Source organism: Carya illinoinensis, chromosome 11, assembly GCF_018687715.1.
Source record: "Carya illinoinensis cultivar Pawnee chromosome 11, C.illinoinensisPawnee_v1, whole genome shotgun sequence".
In the NCBI taxonomy this organism is placed as follows: domain Eukaryota; kingdom Viridiplantae; phylum Streptophyta; class Magnoliopsida; order Fagales; family Juglandaceae; genus Carya; species Carya illinoinensis.
Window position 1 is genome coordinate 12,310,679 of NC_056762.1, and position 19,833 is coordinate 12,330,511.

A 19,833-nucleotide genomic window follows, 5' to 3' on the forward strand; every position below is an offset into this window, starting at 1 on the left:
TGTTCAAGACACATGACGGGAGACAAGACTAAATTCTTTCATCTTAGATATAAAGAAGAATGACACATGACATTTGGAGACAACTTGAAAGGGAAGATCGTGGGAATAGATAAAATTGGAAATGAATCTTCTCTATTAATTGAATATGTTCTACTTGTAGGTCTAAAGCATAATTTTTTGAGCATAAGTCAATTATATGATAAAGGATTTACAGTTACTTTTAAAATGAATAAGTGCATTATTTTTTTTTTCGATGGAAAGAAACCTTTCATTCAACAGATATTAGCATTACAATTGCCTCTCCGCCCATAGGGCTGGAGCAATTACATCAGGGACAGACCCCCACCAAAGACTAATATCAGTAACTTGCCAAGCATGCCTTGCAAGTTTATGTGCTACTTCATTACAAGATCTCATAGTATGTCTTACATCACACACTCGAAAGCAGCTCATAAGCTCCTTAGTATCCCTAATTACATTACCAACTAGAGTCATCGATGGTTCTGTCTTTTGCAGCTCTTTAACTAAGGTCAAGGCATCACTTTCAATGATAAGATGCTGAATACCCAAATGAAGTGTTAGTTGTAGGCCCCTGAGGATTGCCAGCATTTCAATGCTTGTTGCATCACCCACTGCTGATTCCCTTTTGCTAGCTGCCATAAGAACTTCACCTTTACTGTCTCTTAAGATAGCACCAATTCCTGCCCTTTGTTGGTTCTGGAAAATAGCCCCATCTACATTTAGTTTGAAAGTTCCTGGCTGGGGGGGCTCCCATCTGCAGTATTGTCTCACCATTTTCAGGGGTTGGCCACGAGTTGTTTTATAGACATGCTGGACAGCTAGGGCGTGGGCTATAGCTTGGTCAACATGGATGTGTTTGTCTTCAAAGGTTGCTTGGTTACGCCTGTACCAGCAGCTCCACGAAATCAGAAAAAAGAGCTCCAGGTGGTCTTTCTGTTTTAGGCCACTTATGTATCCAGCAAGGTCCCCATACAATTTAGGCAGGCCAGATGAGAAGATAATAGGCAAGTGTGTTTCCCAAGCTTTCCTCACTGAAGGGCAGAAGCATAATGCATGAGCTACATCTTCTATCTCTCGGTTGCATAGCTTGCAAGTTTCCTCATATAGCACTTTTCTTTGCACCAGATTGAGCTTAGTTGGTAGGCTTTCTTTGCAAGCTTTCCATGCAAATATCTTAATCTTGGCTGGGAGTTTCAAGTTCCATAGATCCTTCCATAGTTTCTTTAGTCCCATGTTTCTCGAGCTCTCACCTTCCACCCCATTCTGTTTTGCCTCTCTAAAAAGCCGATAGGCACTCTTAACTGTAAACTTTCCATGTGGCTCAGGGTCCCAGATGATCTTGTCTTCATGGTTACTTCCACTCAGGACTATTTTTAAAACTGCATTTGCTGCTTGGGCAGGCAGCAAGGTCCTAACCTTTTCCATATCCCACCATCTAGTTTGAGGGTCTATTAGGCTATCAACCGTGGCATTTTGGTCATATGCTGCTGCAGTTCCATCACTTCTGCTTAGGGGTGAGAGGCCAGGGATCCAATTGTCTCCCCACACCTTAACACTCTGTCCTGACCCCACTCTCCACTTGCATCCCCTCCCCAATAGTTTCCTTGTCTCCCAAATTCCCTTCCATGCAAAGCTCGGGTTAAATCCTAACTTGGCCTCTAGGAATTGATCCTTTGGGAAGTACCTTGCCTTAAATAACTTATGAATCAGTGTACCTGGTTCTTGCATGATTCTCCAACCCTGTTTTGCTAAGAGAGCATCATTGAAAGTTCTAAGGTCTTTGAATCCCAACCCTCCTGCCTGTTTATGTTTGCAAAGCTTGGTCCAGCTAACCCAGTGGATTTTATGTTCTTCCTGTTTCTGCCCCCACCAAAATCGTGCCATCATCTGCTCCAGCTCATGGCAAAGGCTTCCTGGTAGCTTAAAGCAGCTCATGGTATATGTTGGGATGGAGAGGGCCACTGCTTTTATGAGGACTTCCTTACCCCCTTGAGATAGCATAGTCTCTTTCCAATTCTTCAGTTTGGTCCATACCTTATGTTTGATATCCGAGAAGGCTCTTGTCTTTGATCTACCCACTAGTGGGGGTAATCCCAGGTACTTGTCATATTGCTGGAAATGTTGCACCCCCCATAAATCCATCAGTTCTTTCTGTTTGGTTGAGTCCACATTCTTACTGAAAATCATTGATGTTTTGTCTCTATTTACTTTCTGCCCTGAAGCCTCTTCATACTGGCAAAGAAGTTGCTGAATGTGACTATTTTTTGCCTTGTTAGCTTTACAGAATAGGATGCTGTCATCTGCAAACAGCAAGTGTGAAATTCTTGGAGCTCCTCTACAGATTCTGATGCCAGGTAGCTTTTTCAATTCTTCTGCTTGTTTCAGTAAACTAATGAGTCCTTCAGTGCCTAAGAGGAATAGGTAAGGAGACAAAGGATCTCCTTGCCTTATACCTCGAGAGGGATGGATGGGGCCATTTGGTTCTCCATTAATGAGTACTGAAAAACTTACAGTCTTGACACACATCATAACCAGTTGAGTCCATCGGGGGTGGAAGCCCATTCTATTCATCACAGCCTCTAAGTAGTCCCATTCTAGCCTATCATAGGCCTTGCTAATGTCCAACTTAATAGACATATACCCATCTTTTCCTTTCCTTTTGTTCCTTAGATAATGGATCATCTCATATGCCACCAACACATTGTCGCTAATCAATCTTCCTGGTACAAAGGCACTCTGTGAGCTTGATATAACATCATTCAGTATCTGCTTGAGCCTATTTGCCAAGACCTTCGAAACTAATTTGTAGACCACATTACATAGGCTAATTGGCCTAAATTCAGTTATCTTGTCAGGCCTTTTTTTCTTTGGAATCAAGGTGATAAAGGTATGGTTGATAGTAGGTGGGAGGGTGCCACTTTGTAGTGCCTGCATCACAGCATCAGTTGTAGCTGTGCCAACTATATGCCAATACTTTTGGTAAAACAAAGGAGAGAGGCCATCGGGTCCAGGAGCTTTGGTTGGGTGCATCTGGTCAAGAGCAGCCTTAACTTCTTCTCTCTTGAATTCTCTCAACAGGTCCTGGTTCATGTCTTCAGTTATCCTACCCTCCATGTCGTTTAAAAAATCCAAGTTACCATTCTGATTAGTGGCTTTAAACAGGTTCTGAAAGTACTCCATGATCACTGTATCTCTCCCTTCATCAACTTGCCATTCACCTGCCTCATCTTTTAGTCCTTTAATCCACTTCTTTGCCCTTCTCTGAGAAGCCTTCTGGTGGAAATACTTGGTGTTCTGGTCTCCCCCTTGTAACCATAGTGACTTAGCTCTTTGGCACCATAGGATCTCTTCCCTTTCCAACCACATTTGCAGCTGACATCTTGCCTCTTGGTGGAGTTCCATCTGAGAATGATAGGGGTCCCTCTCCTGGACCTGTTGCAGGTGGGTTCTACATTGCTGAATTCTCTTCTGCACATTACCATACTTGGTCTTGTTCCATTGTGCCAGTCTCTGGGAGCAGGCTCCAATCCTTGTCTTGATGTTATTCATTTGGTTACCACTTGTTCTTCCATTCCACGAGTCTTCCACAATGTTTTCACACTCCCCTTCCTCAGTCCACATAGCTTCAAATCTAAAGAGCTTGTTTCTTTTGGAACTTTTTTCTCTCCTTGAATACAGAAGAATTGGGAGGTGGTCAGAGGAGGCTGCACTACCATGTACCACTCGAAAGCCTGGGAACCAATCAATCCACCCCTGATTAGCCAGATATCTATCCAGTCTTTCACTAACTGTATGTGAATGATCATGATTGTAATATTTTTTTTATTGCTTTTAGAAGCAACAATATTTTTACAATCGATTTTGAAGAAATTACCTCACAAGATCCTATTTATTTTTCAGCTCAAAATGAAACTAGTTGGCTGTGGCATAGAAGACTAAGTCATGCCAACATGGAACTTCTTTCTAAACTTTTAAAAAATGATCTTGTGAGAGGTTTACCAAAGGCAAATTTTCTTAAAGACAAAATTTATGATGCAAACCAATTTGGGAAACAAACAAAAACTTTTTTTAAAATCAAGAAACATACTTCCACTACTAGATCACTGCAACTGATACACATGGATCTTTTTGGATCAAATAGAGTTGCAAGTTTAGGAGAAAAATATTATGCATTTATTATTGTTGATGATTTTTCTAGATATACTTGGGTCATCTTTTTTGCTCATAAAGATAAGGCACATAATGTCTTTACCAAGTTATGCAAGAGAATTCAAAATGAAAATGGCTATATTATTTCAAGTATCCGAAGTGATAGGGGAAAATAGTTTGTTAATAAAAATATTAAGACCTTTTGTGATGAAAATGGTTTTGTACACAATTTCTCTGCTCCTCGATCTCCTCAACAAAATGGGGTAGTAGAGAGGAAAAATAGATATCTTCAAGAGATAACAAGAATAATGCTCAATGAGAACAATTTGTTTAGTTATTTTTTAGCCCAAGCAGTAAGTACTGCATGTTATGTTATAAATAGAGTTATACTAAGGTCTAAACTACATTAAATCCCCTATGAGTTTTGGGATGTGAAAAAGTCCAACATTGATTACTTTTATGTATTTGGATACAAATGTTTTATTTTGAATAACAGGGATAATTTAGGAAAATTTGATGGAAAATCTGATGAAGGTATTTTTCTCAGATATTCTATTAATACTAAAGCTTATAAAGTATTCAATAAAAAGACTTTGACTATACAAGAATCTATGCATGTAGTATTTAATGAATCTAATTATCTACTCTCCAGGAAATCCATTGATGAAGAAACAGGAAGTATAAATAATATACAAAGTCTCAATCTCAACAAAAAGAACACAGTAGAGGAAGTCCAATATGAATACATTAGGAAAGATCATCAAAATTTAATACAAGATGCAACCAAATAGTAGAAATTTGTGAAAGATCGTCTAGTGGAATAAATTCTGGGAGAACCTTCACGAGGTGTAAGTACTTGGTCATCTCTTAGAAATATTTACAATCATACTGTTTTTCTATCTCAAATTGGACCTAAAAATATTGATGAAGCATTTCTTGATGAATTTTGGATTTTAGCTATACAAGAAGAGCTAAATCAATTTGAAAGAAATGATGTTTGGACACTTGTTCCTAGACCCAAAAATCATACTATTATTGAAAAAAAAATAGGTTTTTAGAAACAAGAAAGATGAGTCCAAAGTCATTATTAGAAATAAGGCTCAACTTGTAATCCAAGGTTTCAATCAAGAAGAATGAATAGATTGTAATGAGACATTTGCACCAGTCACAAAATAAGAAGCTATTCGAATGCTACTTGCATATACTTGTTATAAAGATTTCAAACTTTTTCAAATGAATGTTAAAAGTGTTTTCTTAAATGGTTTTATAAATGAAGAGGTATATATTGAGCAACCTCCAGATTTTGAAAATCATATTTCTCCAAATCATACTTTCAAACTCACAAAAGTACTATATGAGCTCAAACAAGCTCCTAAAACTTGATACGAGTTTTCTTGATTGAAAAAGGTTTTTCAAAAGAAAAAATCGACACAACTCTTTTCATTAAACACGAAAATGATGATATTCTTTTTATTCAAATTAATGTTGATGATATAATATTCGGTGCTACTAATAAAACTATGTGCCAAGTTTTTACTAAGACTATGCAGGAATAATTTGAAATGAAAATTATGGAAGAACTTACATTCTTTCTCGGATTGCAAATCAAGCAAGCAAAAAGTGAAACATTGATCAATCAGTTAAAATATATTAAGGAATTACTCAAGAAGTTTGGGAAGGAATGTGCTAAGGAAATTGTAACAACAATGGGCCAATCCACTAAGCTTGATAAAGATGAAACTGGTAAGTCAGTTGACTCGAAGGTATATCGAGGTATGATTGGTAACTTATTATATTTGACAGCCAGTAGACCAAATATTATGTTCAATATATGCTTATGTGCACGCTTTCAATCATCTCCAAAAGAATCTCATTTGATTGCAGTTAAGCGCATTCTTAGATATCGCAGTGGTACAATTGACCTAGAATTATAGTATCCTAAGCACACATCTTTCGATCTAATCAGCTATACAGATGCAGATTATACTGGTTGTAAAATTGATCAAAAAAGCACTAGTGGAGCATGTCATTTTTTAGGTCATGCACTAGTTTTCTGGTTTAGTAAAAAGTAAAATTATGTTGCATTATCTATATTAGGGCAGAATATGTTATTGCAAGTAGTTGTTATGCTCAAGTTCTTTACATAAAGTAACAACTTAAAGATTTTAAACTCATATATAATCACATTCTAATCAAATGTGATAATACAAGTGTTATAAATCTTTCAAAGAAACCAATACAACATTCTAGAACTAAGCATATTGAAATTAGATATCATTTTCTTCGAGATCATGTGCAGAAGGGTGATATAGTACTAAAACTCATAGACACACAAGATCAGTTAGTAGACATTTTTACAAATCCTTTGCCAGAAGATAGACTATGTATGATTAGAAAAGAAATAGGTATAATGCATGCAATGAATGTCTCTTAAAAGATAGACCAGAGTCAATAAAAATAGTGAGAATTTTTTTATAAATACTTTTACATAAACTTGAGGTTCTTAGTCTCATGTTTGAGATGTTTATTCTCTTCGTACAATATCATGTCATCCCTATCCATGGGAACTGGCAAGCGGAATGAAGAATCTAATAAGGACTTCAAATATTTATTCTTCTGCCGAATGATTCCTTCCCTTGTGTGAGACTCTTGAATAATTCGCTAAAGTACAACAATTTATTTTTTAAGCTTTTCAATCTCATGGTTTTTTGCCTTTAGCCGATGAAAAAAAGTAACTATAGAGGAGGAGTAGCAAGTCCCGAGACTCACCAAGTCGTAGATAGCATCGGAGTCTAACTTATTAGCCAAATTATTATTTTCTTGCTGCAACATGGCATTAATGGAAACTATAGAAAGGACAAAATATTGAGGTGTCGAATACCTCATGGATGGATCTAGAGGAATGTTAAAAGAATGAGCCATTAAGAAAATAATTGAAAACTTAAAGCGAGAATGTTGAAAGAATGCAAATGAGTTATAGATATGAGAATAAGATTTGATGCTAATTGGATGAACTTTAAGACTGATTTTATAGAGATAGCATAAAGAACAAGACAAACTATCATCTTTTCAAATCTTATTTAGTTAAAAAATACAAAAGATGCTGGACACATATTGTCAAAAGTTTTCTTACTAAACCAGCGAAATTAGCAGTAGACTGTCCCTATTTTTCTCGTAAACAATGAACCTCTACTGTTATCTGCCGATGTTGACCTTGTATCTGAACTCTTTCTCATTCCAGCTCCTCTATTCGTGGTTGCAGATCATGAGTATATCAATCTACAAATTTTTTCAACTCTTTGTTTTCTTTCTTTAGCCTTTTATTCTCTCTATCCTTATTAGCAAGTTTATGTTGTAACTCAAATATTTGGTTGTTAAGATGATCAACCTCACTCACCCTCGCCATTAACCTCTGAGACATGGTTATAACAGAGGCAGCATATTAAGTACTGAGCATTCTTGATTCTATAACAATCTCAGAATCAGCCCTACCAAAAACACGGACCTCTACTCCTATCATGGTATTGACGACCTCAAGAGAGAAATTGATGGTTGTGGCATAAAGGGTTCTTGATTCAAGTCTGCAATATTAGTGAAAGAGAATTGCTCGGCCATACTATCATTATGGAAAAACAGAACCCAGATCAATGAGCAATATGATTTTTTTTTTTTTTTTTTTTTGTATCCGATGGATGAAAATGATCATTTTTTTATAGAAACTCATAACCATCAATCTTGTTTGTCAATAATGTCATACTATTGTTCAAATCTCCAGCCACACTAAATTCATAGAGTTAGGCCTCAAGACTTTGCAGCACTTGTCGAGTCATGGGCGTCTCTAATTTTTTAACTATCTACAGTTTCTACTAACATACGTTTGTTTTCAGTCCATTTACTTGCTGCAGATCTTTTATAATAATGCCAAAAGGGGGAAAACTTTTAGACTATAACATTCACATTGTTTGAATTGTTAAACTTGTTATATATGCTTTGAATTATATTTATACTTTTACTTGAAAAACTAATGCACATTCTCATGGAAAGCTTAAGTAATTAATACAGACTTCAGCTTCTACCAAGTATTTGTCGTCATCAACAAGGGGGAGATTGTTGAACCCAAAGTTTCAACCCTCATGTAATTATATATCTACACATTGATTTTGATGATAACAAATGAATTCAAAAAATAAAGGAGTCTCAGACTCAAATTGCCTACACAATGGAATCAAGCACATCAAGGGACCAAGCATAAGCAAGAAGAGAACAAGTTCACATTAAAACTCATAAAATGCTTTTATACATCTCTTGAAAAACTCAAAATTAGGATTAAGGCTCAAAATTAATATTTTATCATAAAGCATCAAAAACATTTTCTACATGTGCATGAATATTTTGAAAATTAAATTTGAAAATTTTGAAAGATAATTGATTGTCATCTTTCACATGTGCACTAAATGATTAAAAGTTTGAATTTTAAAAATATTAAACATGATTGATTGTCATCTTTCACATGTGCATGCTTTATTTGAATATTTTCAAAATTGATTGATGTTCTTTTTGACTTATACAAAAGGTAGATGATTTTGTTTGAAAATTTTGAAAAGTAAATAGTACTCTTTTTGTCATATGCGTAAAGTAAAAAAAAAAATTAGTTTTGAAAAGTGAATGATGTTGTCTTTGACAAATGAAAAAGAAAAAAATTTTATTTGAATTTTTTAAAAAATGAATGATGTTGTCTTTGACAATTGAAAAACAAGAAAATTTTATTTGAATTTTTTGAAAAAGTGAATCATGTTGTCTTTGACATGTAAATCTTTTTAAATTTGAATATGAAGTCTCATATGCCTATAAATAGATCATTTGAGAGTTTCAAATTTACAACACCAAGAGCATACATATATCATTGCAAATTTTGCAACATTCATTCAAAGTTTTCAATCTCTCTTCTCTAAGTATTGAGCTTTAATCTTTGTTCATTTTAAGAGATATATAGTTTGCACTGTATTGCTCTTATTTCATTCATTGAGGAGCGTTCTCTGATAACCTACCCACTATCATCTCTTGTATCAGTAAAAGAGTGTGTATAACTCTTATGCGCGTAGAATAACCCTTATGCGTGTAAAAAATGTTCTACATAAGGAATAGTTGAATCATCACGTATAAGGTAATTGCAAGTGTAGAATGTGTTCTACGCGGATCCTTTGTAGCAATGTTATTCAAAGGTATAATAGGTTTCTATCTCCACCTGAGGAAGGTTGAATAGTGAATTTGGGGATCCTTAAGGGGTAGCTTGAGGCGAGGACGTAGGCAGTGGGGCTTAACCTCGTTAACATACTGAGTTTGTTTCTCTCTTACCCTTACTCTTTATATTTATTATTGTTTCGTATTTTGTTTATATTTATATTATGTATTTAATTTATAATTGTTAATTTTTAAATATAACCCAATTCAACTCTCTCTTGTGTTAGTCATCTGGACAACAAACTTCATTCATCTGACTTCTAAATAACTAGAACTTTGACTTAGGTGTAAACAGCCCTGCGATGTCAACTATTCCCAGACTAAATTTCCTCACTAAAATCCTCAACCTTTGTCTTGAGGTTCGTAGATCTTGCACATTCCAGAACAATAAATTAACAATCATAAATTCAAGAAAGAAGGCTTGCTTGGGGCCCTGGTAGAACTCCTCAGTTTCCTTACCTAGGGTCTTTGGTCCACTGGGACATTATGTTTCTCAGAGTTTGAGTGGCACAGTTTATTTTTCCCCATAAAACCCTCAATATCATGACTTTCAACTTTTAACTCTCTATATGCATCACCAATATCCTCGAGAGAAGGACAATCCTCCAGACCATCACTGCTATCCTCCAAAACTGCCTTTGAAGCATGCATGTCCATATGCCCCGTAGCAGCCTCGACTATCCCCAAGTTCACATGCTGACCAAGAGAGCATGTGCATTCTCCACAATTGGCACCTGTTTATTTTTTGCCAAATGCTCAATGGCCCCCTCAGACTTAGGATTCGAGCAGTCATGAACAATGAAATCTTTTTCCCTTCTGTTCACCTCTCAACAAACCCTCTTGCCAAACCATAATTTCCACACAATTCTCAACCATTGGATCAATAGTTTCATCACCCTACTGTTCATGCCCCATATTAACCCGCACCCTTTCCTTCACAGGCTCACTCCTCATCAAAGCAACATCCTTATTCAGCAAATTTTCACCTTCCACTAGTAGTGAAACAAAATCTGGGACTTCCTTCTCAATCAATGCAAGCAAGAGATCATTCTCCACAACATCCACATCCCTTGATGAATCCAACGCATGCCTTACATCAACATCATCATGTTTTAAATATCTACATCAATATTTTCCATAACTCTAGTCTCTTCCATGCTATCCATCATATTCTAATTCTCATGAGTGGCTATCGTTTTCCTTCGTAATAACTTGATTCTACATATTCATTATGCCCATTACTAGATTCACCTTGTTGCATTACTGGCTTTTCTGCATTTTTTCCTTTTCGAAACCAATTTCTACTCCCTTTCCACCCTTTCTAAATCACATCTCAACGCTTTCCTTCCCATTTATAGGTCCTCGCATTGTGGCCTTGCACATGACATCTCATACAATAAGCTGGTAACATCTTGAATACAATTTCTTGATAAAAACTCTGAGGATTTAAAGGAGTCCCGATCCAGATCGCCTTCAATGGGTCCTTAGTCACATCCATCTCCACATAAACTCTTGCACCATCAATGCGAGTAGCACAACGTGTTGGATTATCCCTCTTAAGGAATCTACCAATCGGTGCTATGATGCTCCTCAGAAAAGATTCATGATAAAAATTAGGAGGCAAGCCCAGCAATGTAATCCACACAGGAACACGCACAGGTTCCTAATCCTCACGAAAGTCAATAGTCCAATGAAATGATATGTACTAAATCCCATCAATCTCACATGATTCTCTAGCAAAGGCTTTAACAAAATCCTCTTCCATCATCATATGAATAAAAACATTTATGGGCCTTCTTATCGAAGAAACGACTGGTTGATGATTCAATCCCCATCTGCTTCAGATAAATGACCAAATGGAATCAAGAGAAGGTTACTGACGTAAGAGTTTCAGAACCAATGAAAATTGGTACGGCACCACTGATCGATCAATCTCATCCTTAGAAAACATAATGCATGAGTCCCCTTCTAAAGTTTTGTGAGACCGAAATAGGCACCACCACCTTTGGAAGAGGTTGTGGAGAATCAAGCAGTATATCAACAAATGATCTATGATGGGAGGCGAACACCGAAATGGCCTGGTGGCCACCGGGGACTACGATGCACAACCCTAAACTCACACTCAAAATGGCAACCCAAAGTTGCCAAACCAATTGTCCAAAAATTGCCAAACCAAACTCCCAAAAATTCTACTTCATTATTTAATTACTCTTTTCCTAATCCTTTCCCCGCCTAGGGCCATGCTTGCCTGAGTAATGCTTTATCTAAGGTTTTTGCTCGCCTTGTCCCTTCGATAAGGCCTCCCCTTGCACCCAAGATGACAAATGTTTTAGTCTTGTGCATGGGGTGTTCCTACCTTCGAAGGGCACAGTTCTCACAATAACTACATCGGATTAATTTTTTCAAAAGAAAAAACAAAAACTCTATAATATACCCTAAACTTCTAAATCTTATTATGTATGTTGTTTTATAAAATTTAACAAAAATTTTATGTTGGGAACTTCGATGGGACACCCTGCGCTATGCCCGTATTAGGATTTAGAACCATTTGCAATTTTTTTAGCAATAGATTCCTTGTAGTTTGAAGTTTTTAACAATAGCTCCCTTTGTTACAATTTTTGGCTTTCACAATTAGTAAGAATACAATTTTTTATTTTCTTTTTAGAAAAAAAATTAACTAAATTCTTTTTTTAAAAATAAAATACATATAATTAATTAAAAATTAATTTATATTATTTAGGATTTTAACAAAAACAAAAAACAAAACCACCCATTGCCACCACAGGTGGCCATGTGGTGATCGAGACATGGCCACTCCATGGCGGCCAGAGGTCAAAACACCACAAGAGTAGCCAAGACACCGGCCCCCACGGCCCAAAGTGGGCACCCTCTAATTGCCAGAACATGGGGCACTTGTACTGGTTATGCTAGGGGTGTTCATCTGGATCCGGATATCCAGTCATAACCGGATCCGGATCTGGATTCCAAAAACCGGGCGGTTATTCGGATCTAGGTTATAACCGGATTCAATCCAGGTTTTGTAATATTTTATTTTTTAAAAAAAAAAAGCTTTATAACTTTAAAAAAAAAAATTATAGCACTTTTTTTTAAAAAAAAAAAATCTGATACCATGTTCAAATTGCCTAGATTTTTTTAAATAAAATAATTTAAACACTTTTAAAAGTTTTTTTAAAAAATAAATTGGAGAACAAAATAAAAAAAAAATGCAAAATAGGTAACATTGTTGTTACATCACAATGCAAAACATAAATTTACAAAGAAAAAAATAAATAATAATACATCACAACTAATTAAACTAATACAATGTTACTACTCTTAGCTAGAAAAAAAAGAAAAAAACTGGGTGTATAATACAGTTATGGATAACCGGGTTAGAAAACCGAATCCGAGTTTTCCTCAACCGTCCAGGTGTAATCTAGGCGATGATTCCAGATTTTTAGACTGGACCGAAAAAAAATCTGATCCAGATGAACACCCCTAGGTTGTGCACTATACATCAACAATATGCTACGTTAGCCACATATGGCATAACTGAATTGGTGCCTATTTTGAGGCCACAATATATGATTAATGGGTGAGAAATTTTGTTCCGAGACTTGTAGTTATTGACTCAGCAATTAAATTTATCGCAATTTCACTAGAAATAAGAGGTATTTTAATGAAACTACATAAACATCTCAATATCGAAGAGAAAGTACATAAATGAACTTTTTCCATAACATATTTGACAAAATTATTTGAATCAAAGTGGGTTAAATGGACAATTAAGTAAGTTTAAAGAATGGGTTTTATTAAATATAATATTAGGGGTGGCAATTTGTATTTGCAGATCGTATCCGTGTCATGTCAAATCATAAACATTTGACTCTATAAGTCAACCCAAACACAACCTGTTATATTAAACAAATCAGGCCTTCAAATCCTAACACGACCATATAAATAACGGGTGACATGATAGGACCCGTTTTGAACCATTTAATCATTAATTAAAAATGAATCAATAAGACAACTTATTTCAACCTGTTTTATATAAATGGATTGAACTGACCCATATAACCTATTTGACTTAATCAACATAATTTCAAATAAAATTTAAAATCTATATTTATTAGTAGCCACATTATCTCTAAAAAAACAATAAGATCACCTACTAGGCTACTATAAAAAATAATAAAAAAATAAAAAATAAAAATAAAAACAATATCTTTCATATTTTAACATATAGTAAAAGTAATATTACAAACCCAACAATAACAAATATCATAAATCTAAAATTAATTACAATCTTAACAATGAAAACATAAACATATTGAAAAATACTAATATTATAATCCAATAATAATAAAATTATAATTTTGAAATAAAATTTAAACGGATTATTATGGGTTGATTTTGGATTAAGCGAGTTGGTCCATTATTGACCCGGTTTGTTTATTAATCGTATCTTAACGAGTCAATCCATTTTTACCCTAACACATTTATATTAAATTCAAACCTGCTAATTCCATGTAATGACGTGTTGGGTTCAGAGTTGTGTCATATGTTACCACCCTTATTTAATATTGTGTGGTTTAAAATATCAAAGACGTTCCTTATAACATCATGTTACATACAGTTTCATGCCAAAATATATAACATGTGGATTGGATGGGTCCTAACGTGACTTGGATTTGGATCTAGCAACTCATGTGCCTACAACTCCAATGGTTGTTGCTAAATGTTCCCCTGACCCTAACCCTTAAACATGGATCCGGTTTCAATTAGATATTAAAACCAACACGTTAAGCGCTGAACTGCTCATTTTATTTTATGCAAATGGTGCATGCATATGATCATCTTTGCGCACGAATGGAACTGAGAGAACCACATGCATGCTCCTTAATTTATATAAAACTCTTCAGGATTTCCCAAGATCAGAGACAAACATATATTAAGTTTCCCAATAAATTAAAGTGGTAGTTAGAAATTAGGCTAATGTTTTAATGAATAATTGTGTGAAACCGATGCAATGCACGACGAACTGAGAAAGGAGATTAAGGGAGACAAGATCCCAGTGCCACCTAGTGCTATGATTTTTTCTAATTTAACTATATATAGATTAATGCGATGAGGGATATAGATCACAAGTATCGCCATTAAAACATAATGAGAGATCATACATAACTACATGTAGGACAAGAATGAGCTGTCACTTGTGCTAGATAACTTGTTTTTGTAAATTGATAACCCCATACAGATAGTTTCATTGACTTCTATGGAAGAATTTTCTTAGAAGGAAGGTGTGTTTAACCAGCAATAAATTTCTTTGGTGAAGATTGTTATGAACCCACTAGGTAGAACTCATCCTTAAAAACAGATCTCATACTTAGTGGTTGTGGGGTCATAACAACCATCACACTCCGCAGCAAACATCCACACAGCAGTCCCGGTGCTTACACAGGCTGGCTATGCGCTAGGTCTTTCCTAGCCCCGAACAAACACATCATGCCGGCATCACCCCATGTACCTCACGATTGCAACCGTCGCAATATGGCCTTAGAAGCGTGGGGTGTCTTTGATACCATTTGTTATGAACCCACTAGGTAAAACTCACCCTTGAAAATTGGCTTGCAAGGGAATGGTACCTAGGCGGCTTATAAACCACCAACCAATCTCATACTTAGTCAATGTGGAATCGTAACAGTATCTAGTTGCCTAACTGAATTGGATGGCCGTCTAGATCTGAAGAGAGATAGGGCACATAATGTGAGCTCTACAACATTTAATGCTGCCCCTAAAAGATTTCCGAATAATATGAAGCACACCACGTAGACATAATGTCATGTCTATCTTCCTGTATTTTATTATCCAATTTAATAAGATAATTGAAGAAATTTGCATTGATGTTTCGTTTTCTAATTATTTTAACTGGTTAGCATACCAAAAAAATGACCTGATTGCAATTGATGTAATACCTATTGAGCAGTTAGTTATTGCATAATACACGTGCCCACGAGTGACACAACCTGCGTCTTATCTCCCGGAAAGGCTGGTGGATCACTGCCTTTCTAGTATTGCAGGAAATGGCCTCGTGTGTTATATATTTTATTATTATCCTAATTGCAATAAGACCTATTATCATATTACCTGAGTGAAGACACTGATCATGTGCTTTAACAAGTTTAAATATACTTTGGTGATCAGTTGGGGAATCGGTTGTTGGGGAGACATTGCATAGACAGTGCCCAGATAGCCTTTAAATCCAAATCAAAATCATCTGCCACTCATTGAGTTTTGAAATCAATGTGATTCCTCTTGTCTCCTAAAGTACCTTGTGATATATACAAATATATATTTGGCAGATGCCAAGGGAAGAAGGCGAATTTGAAGACTGGATTGAACATCCAACTCCAAGTTCTCCTGTTTTCTTATCTGAAAGAAAGAGATCTTGGCTTACCCTCATTTAAACCAAAAATACAATTACCATGCTCGCTCTAATAGCTTGCCCTCCAGGCCACACCCTGTTATTCTACAATGCAATGAGCATTTGTGCAGAGTAGTTGCATCAGACACTACCTCTTCATCACCATCATCAGCATTAAGAAGCAAATTGAGTTGCCTTCAGGATCTGCATGAATGTGTTGAAAAGTTGCTTCTTTTACCCCAAACTCAGCAAGCCATTGTCCAAGAGCACCATGACAAGTGAGTTGAAGAGCTTTTTGACAGATCTCTCCGGCTATTGGACGCTTGTACCGCAACCAAGGATGCCGTGATCCATACAAAGGAGTGCACACGTGAGCTCCAATCAAATATGCGCAGGAGAAGGGGAGGTGACAATGGGTTTGAGAGGGAGGTCAGGAAATACTTGATGTCTAGGAAGGTTGTCAAGAAGGCAGTCCAAAAGGCCCTAAAAGGAATGGAAAGTAAACGTGCTGACAAAAACCATGAGAATCTGGCCATGGTTAGCACATTAAGAGAAATAGAAGCAGCCACCCTCAATGTCTTTGAATCCTTGTTGTCTTATATAACAGGCTCTAAGTTGAGATCAAAATCAAGCAGCTGGTCTTTGGTCTCCAAGTTGTTCCTTCCCAAAAGAGTAGCATGTGACAATGAAGATACGGAAAGATCTGAACTCGAGATGGTCAATTCTGCATTGTACTCCATCGTTAGTGAAAGAACAAGCAAATCTGATGACATGGTAACTGTTGAGAATGTCCGGAACTTGTTGGAAAAATTGGAGCCAAACGTTCAAGATCTTGAAGAAGGACTTGAGCTCCTTTCAGGCGCTTAATCAAAACCAGAGTTTCCCTTCTCAACGCCTTCAACCACTGGTATTCACACTTGTACATGAATGAACTGTATATATAACCATAGGCAACCATTTTTGTTATTAAAGGAGCATAGAAGGGGGAAAAAATAAAAAAGGGAAGTATCAGTATTCACACTTGTACATGAATGGGCAATATGTGTATTATCTCTCCTCCCAAAATATATAATACCATTTACAGAAATCATCTTTGCTGCATTACTTGATTACAGATATCTTCCTCAGCATTCATTATTAACACCAAAAGACCGGATATGGCTGTGTAAAATCAGCTATGTAAAAGAATTGATAAGACCCCTGCAATTATTCCATTATCCAATTAATCAGACTCGCCAAAGGTTAGAAAAGGATGCTATACACGGGCTGAGAAATGAAGTTAATGTAGACAAGATCGCAGTGCCACTTAGTCGTAAGATTTTGTCTAATTTAACTATAGAATGCAATGAGGGATATAGATCAGAAGAATCGCAACTAAAACATATTGAGAGATGCATAACTACATGTTAGGAAGGCATAGAAAGACAAGACTGGCTGTCACTTGTCATAACTCGTTTTTATAAATTTGATAACCCCACAAAGATAGCAAACTTCATTGACTATTATGGATGAGTTTTCCTTTGGAAGGAAGGCGTGTTGACCAGAAATAGTTGTCTCTCGTGACCAATTCTGAAGAGAGATACAAACATAAGGTGGATACTACAATATTTAATGTTTCTCATATAGAACTTTCGGACTGGGTGAAGTCCACATGAACATTTAATACTGTGTCTAAGTCTATCTCTGCATTGAATCGTCCTGGTATTTCATTTTCATAACTACAGTAACTGCTTACATATAAAAAAAATAACCTAATTTCAATTAAAGTAACACCCATTGAGCAGTTACTTATTTTATAATACACGAGCCCACGAGTGACACGACTTGTCGCCAGAGAAGGCAGGTGAAGTAGAAAGAATGGCTAATAATGCCTTTCTAGTACTGCAGTAGATGGTGACAATACCCGTCGTGTGTAAAATATTCTATTATTGTCATTTCACGAAATTCTATTATCGTATTACCTAAGTGAAGATTCATGTGCTTTAAGAAGTTAAAATATACTTGGTGATGAGTTGGGGGATCTGATGACAGTTGTTGGGGAGACAATGCATAAACATAGCCCAGATAACAATTAAATCCATATCAAAATCATGTGCTACTCATTGAGTTTTGAAATCAATGTGATTCCTCTTGTCTCCTGCACCCTGTGATATATATTTGGTAGATGCCAAGGAAAGAAGGCAAATCTGAAGATTGAATTGAACATCCAACTTCAAGCTCTCCTCTTTCCTGATCTGAAGGCAAAAAAAAAAACAGATCATGGCTTCCTCTCCTTTAAACCAAAAGTCCAATTACCATGCTCGCTCTGTTAGCTTGCCCTCCAGACCACACCCTCTCATTCTACAATGCAATGAGCATCTGTGCAGGTTAGGTGCTTCAGACACTACTTCATCACCATCAACAACATTAAGAAGCAAACTGAGTTGCCTTCAGGATCTGCACGAATGTGTTGAAAAGTTGCTTCAGTTACCCCAAACTCAGCAAGCCATTGTCCAAGAGCGCCATGAAAAGTGGGTCGAAGAGCTTTTTGATGGATCTCTCCAGCTATTGGATGGGTGTAGCGCAACCAAGGATGCCGTGATCCATACAAAGGAATGCACACGTGAGCTCCAATCAATTATGCGCAGGAGAAGAGGAGATGACATGGGATTTGAGAGGGAGGTCAGGAAATACTTGATGTCCAGGAAGGTTGTCAAGAAGGCAGTCCAAAGAGCCCTTAAAGGAATGGAGAGTAAGCGTGCTAACAAAAACCATGAGAATCTGGCCATGGTTAGCACATTAAGAGAAATAGAAGCAGCCACCCTTAATGTCTTTGAATCCTTGTTATCCTATATAATTGGCCCTAAGTTGAGATCAAAACCAAGTAGCTGGTCTTTGGTCTCCAAGCTGGTCCTTCCCAAAAGAGTAGCATGCGACAATGAAGAAACAGAAAGATCTGAACTCGAGATGGTCGATGCTGCATTGTATGCCATTATCAGTGAAAAAGCAAGCAAACCTGATCACATAGTGAATGCTGAGAATGTGCAGAACTTGCTGGGAAAATTGGAGCCGAATGTTCAAGATCTTGAAGAAGGACTAGAGCGCCTTTTCAGGCGCTTAATCAAAACCAGAGTTTCCCTTCTCAACATCCTCAACTACTAGTCTGAATGATCATGATGCACAGAGAAATATGGGCATCCATTTTTGTTACTAGAGGAGCTTAAGAAGAAAAAACATAAAGTATTTAGTATTCACACTTGTACATGATTGATCTGTTTGTGCATTCTCTTTTCCCAAAATAAATATTACTCCCTTACTGAAATCATCTTTGCTACATTACTTGATTAATATCTTCCTCGGCATTTATTTTTAACTCCCAAATATTGGTTACGGTCATGTAAAGTTAGCTATATAAAATAAATTTTAAAAAAACAGAAGGTAACATAAAAAGAAGACCATTATTCTATTAGCCAATTAATCAGACTTGAGAAAGGTTAGGAAATGAGATGCATAATCTGCATGGGAATCTTGAATGCTTGGAAAGTTTGAGAATCAAAAGGTTCAAGGTCTTGAAGATGCTCCTGAATCCAAATCCCATGAACCACGAAACGAATCATCAACTTTTAATAGTTTATCAACAACCAATAATTGAAGGCAACCATAGAAGGAATGTGCACAAGTTATAGCAACACACATCCCTGCATTGACCACCGCAAGACTAACAAAGACAATATTTGACAGATCGTTGTACAGATTGCATTTTATGTTTCTTGCCCTATACTGTGTAAATAGTCCTTGATATAAGTCCAAAAAAATGGAAAAAGTGTGCAGAAAATAAATTTCTACGTGGCAAAACATGTATTATCGGAGGAAAAAAAAAAAGGCAGCATATGGTTTTTCTGTGTTATCTCTTAATCAAACTTATTCATATTGTTCTCCAAAACCATAACTCCGAATGGAAATATCGAATTCTAAGTTGAAGAAAGAAAATCATAATTTATAATTCATTATATATTTTC

At 36.3% G+C, this 19,833-nt stretch overlaps 2 protein-coding genes across 2 annotated transcripts; both read left to right on the top strand.

Moving 5' to 3' along the window:
* Positions 1–16,222: 16,222 nt before the first annotated feature.
* LOC122282214 lies at positions 16,223–16,702 on the top strand. Its single transcript, XM_043094166.1, has one exon. The coding sequence runs from the start codon at positions 16,223–16,225 to the stop codon at positions 16,700–16,702; it is 480 nt and encodes a 159-aa protein (XP_042950100.1).
* Positions 16,703–18,033: 1,331 nt separating this feature from the next.
* On the top strand, positions 18,034–19,136 carry LOC122282765. Its single transcript, XM_043094780.1, has one exon. The coding sequence runs from the start codon at positions 18,095–18,097 to the stop codon at positions 18,974–18,976; it is 882 nt and encodes a 293-aa protein (XP_042950714.1). The 5' UTR covers positions 18,034–18,094; the 3' UTR covers positions 18,977–19,136.
* The last annotated feature ends 697 nt before the right edge of the window (positions 19,137–19,833 follow it).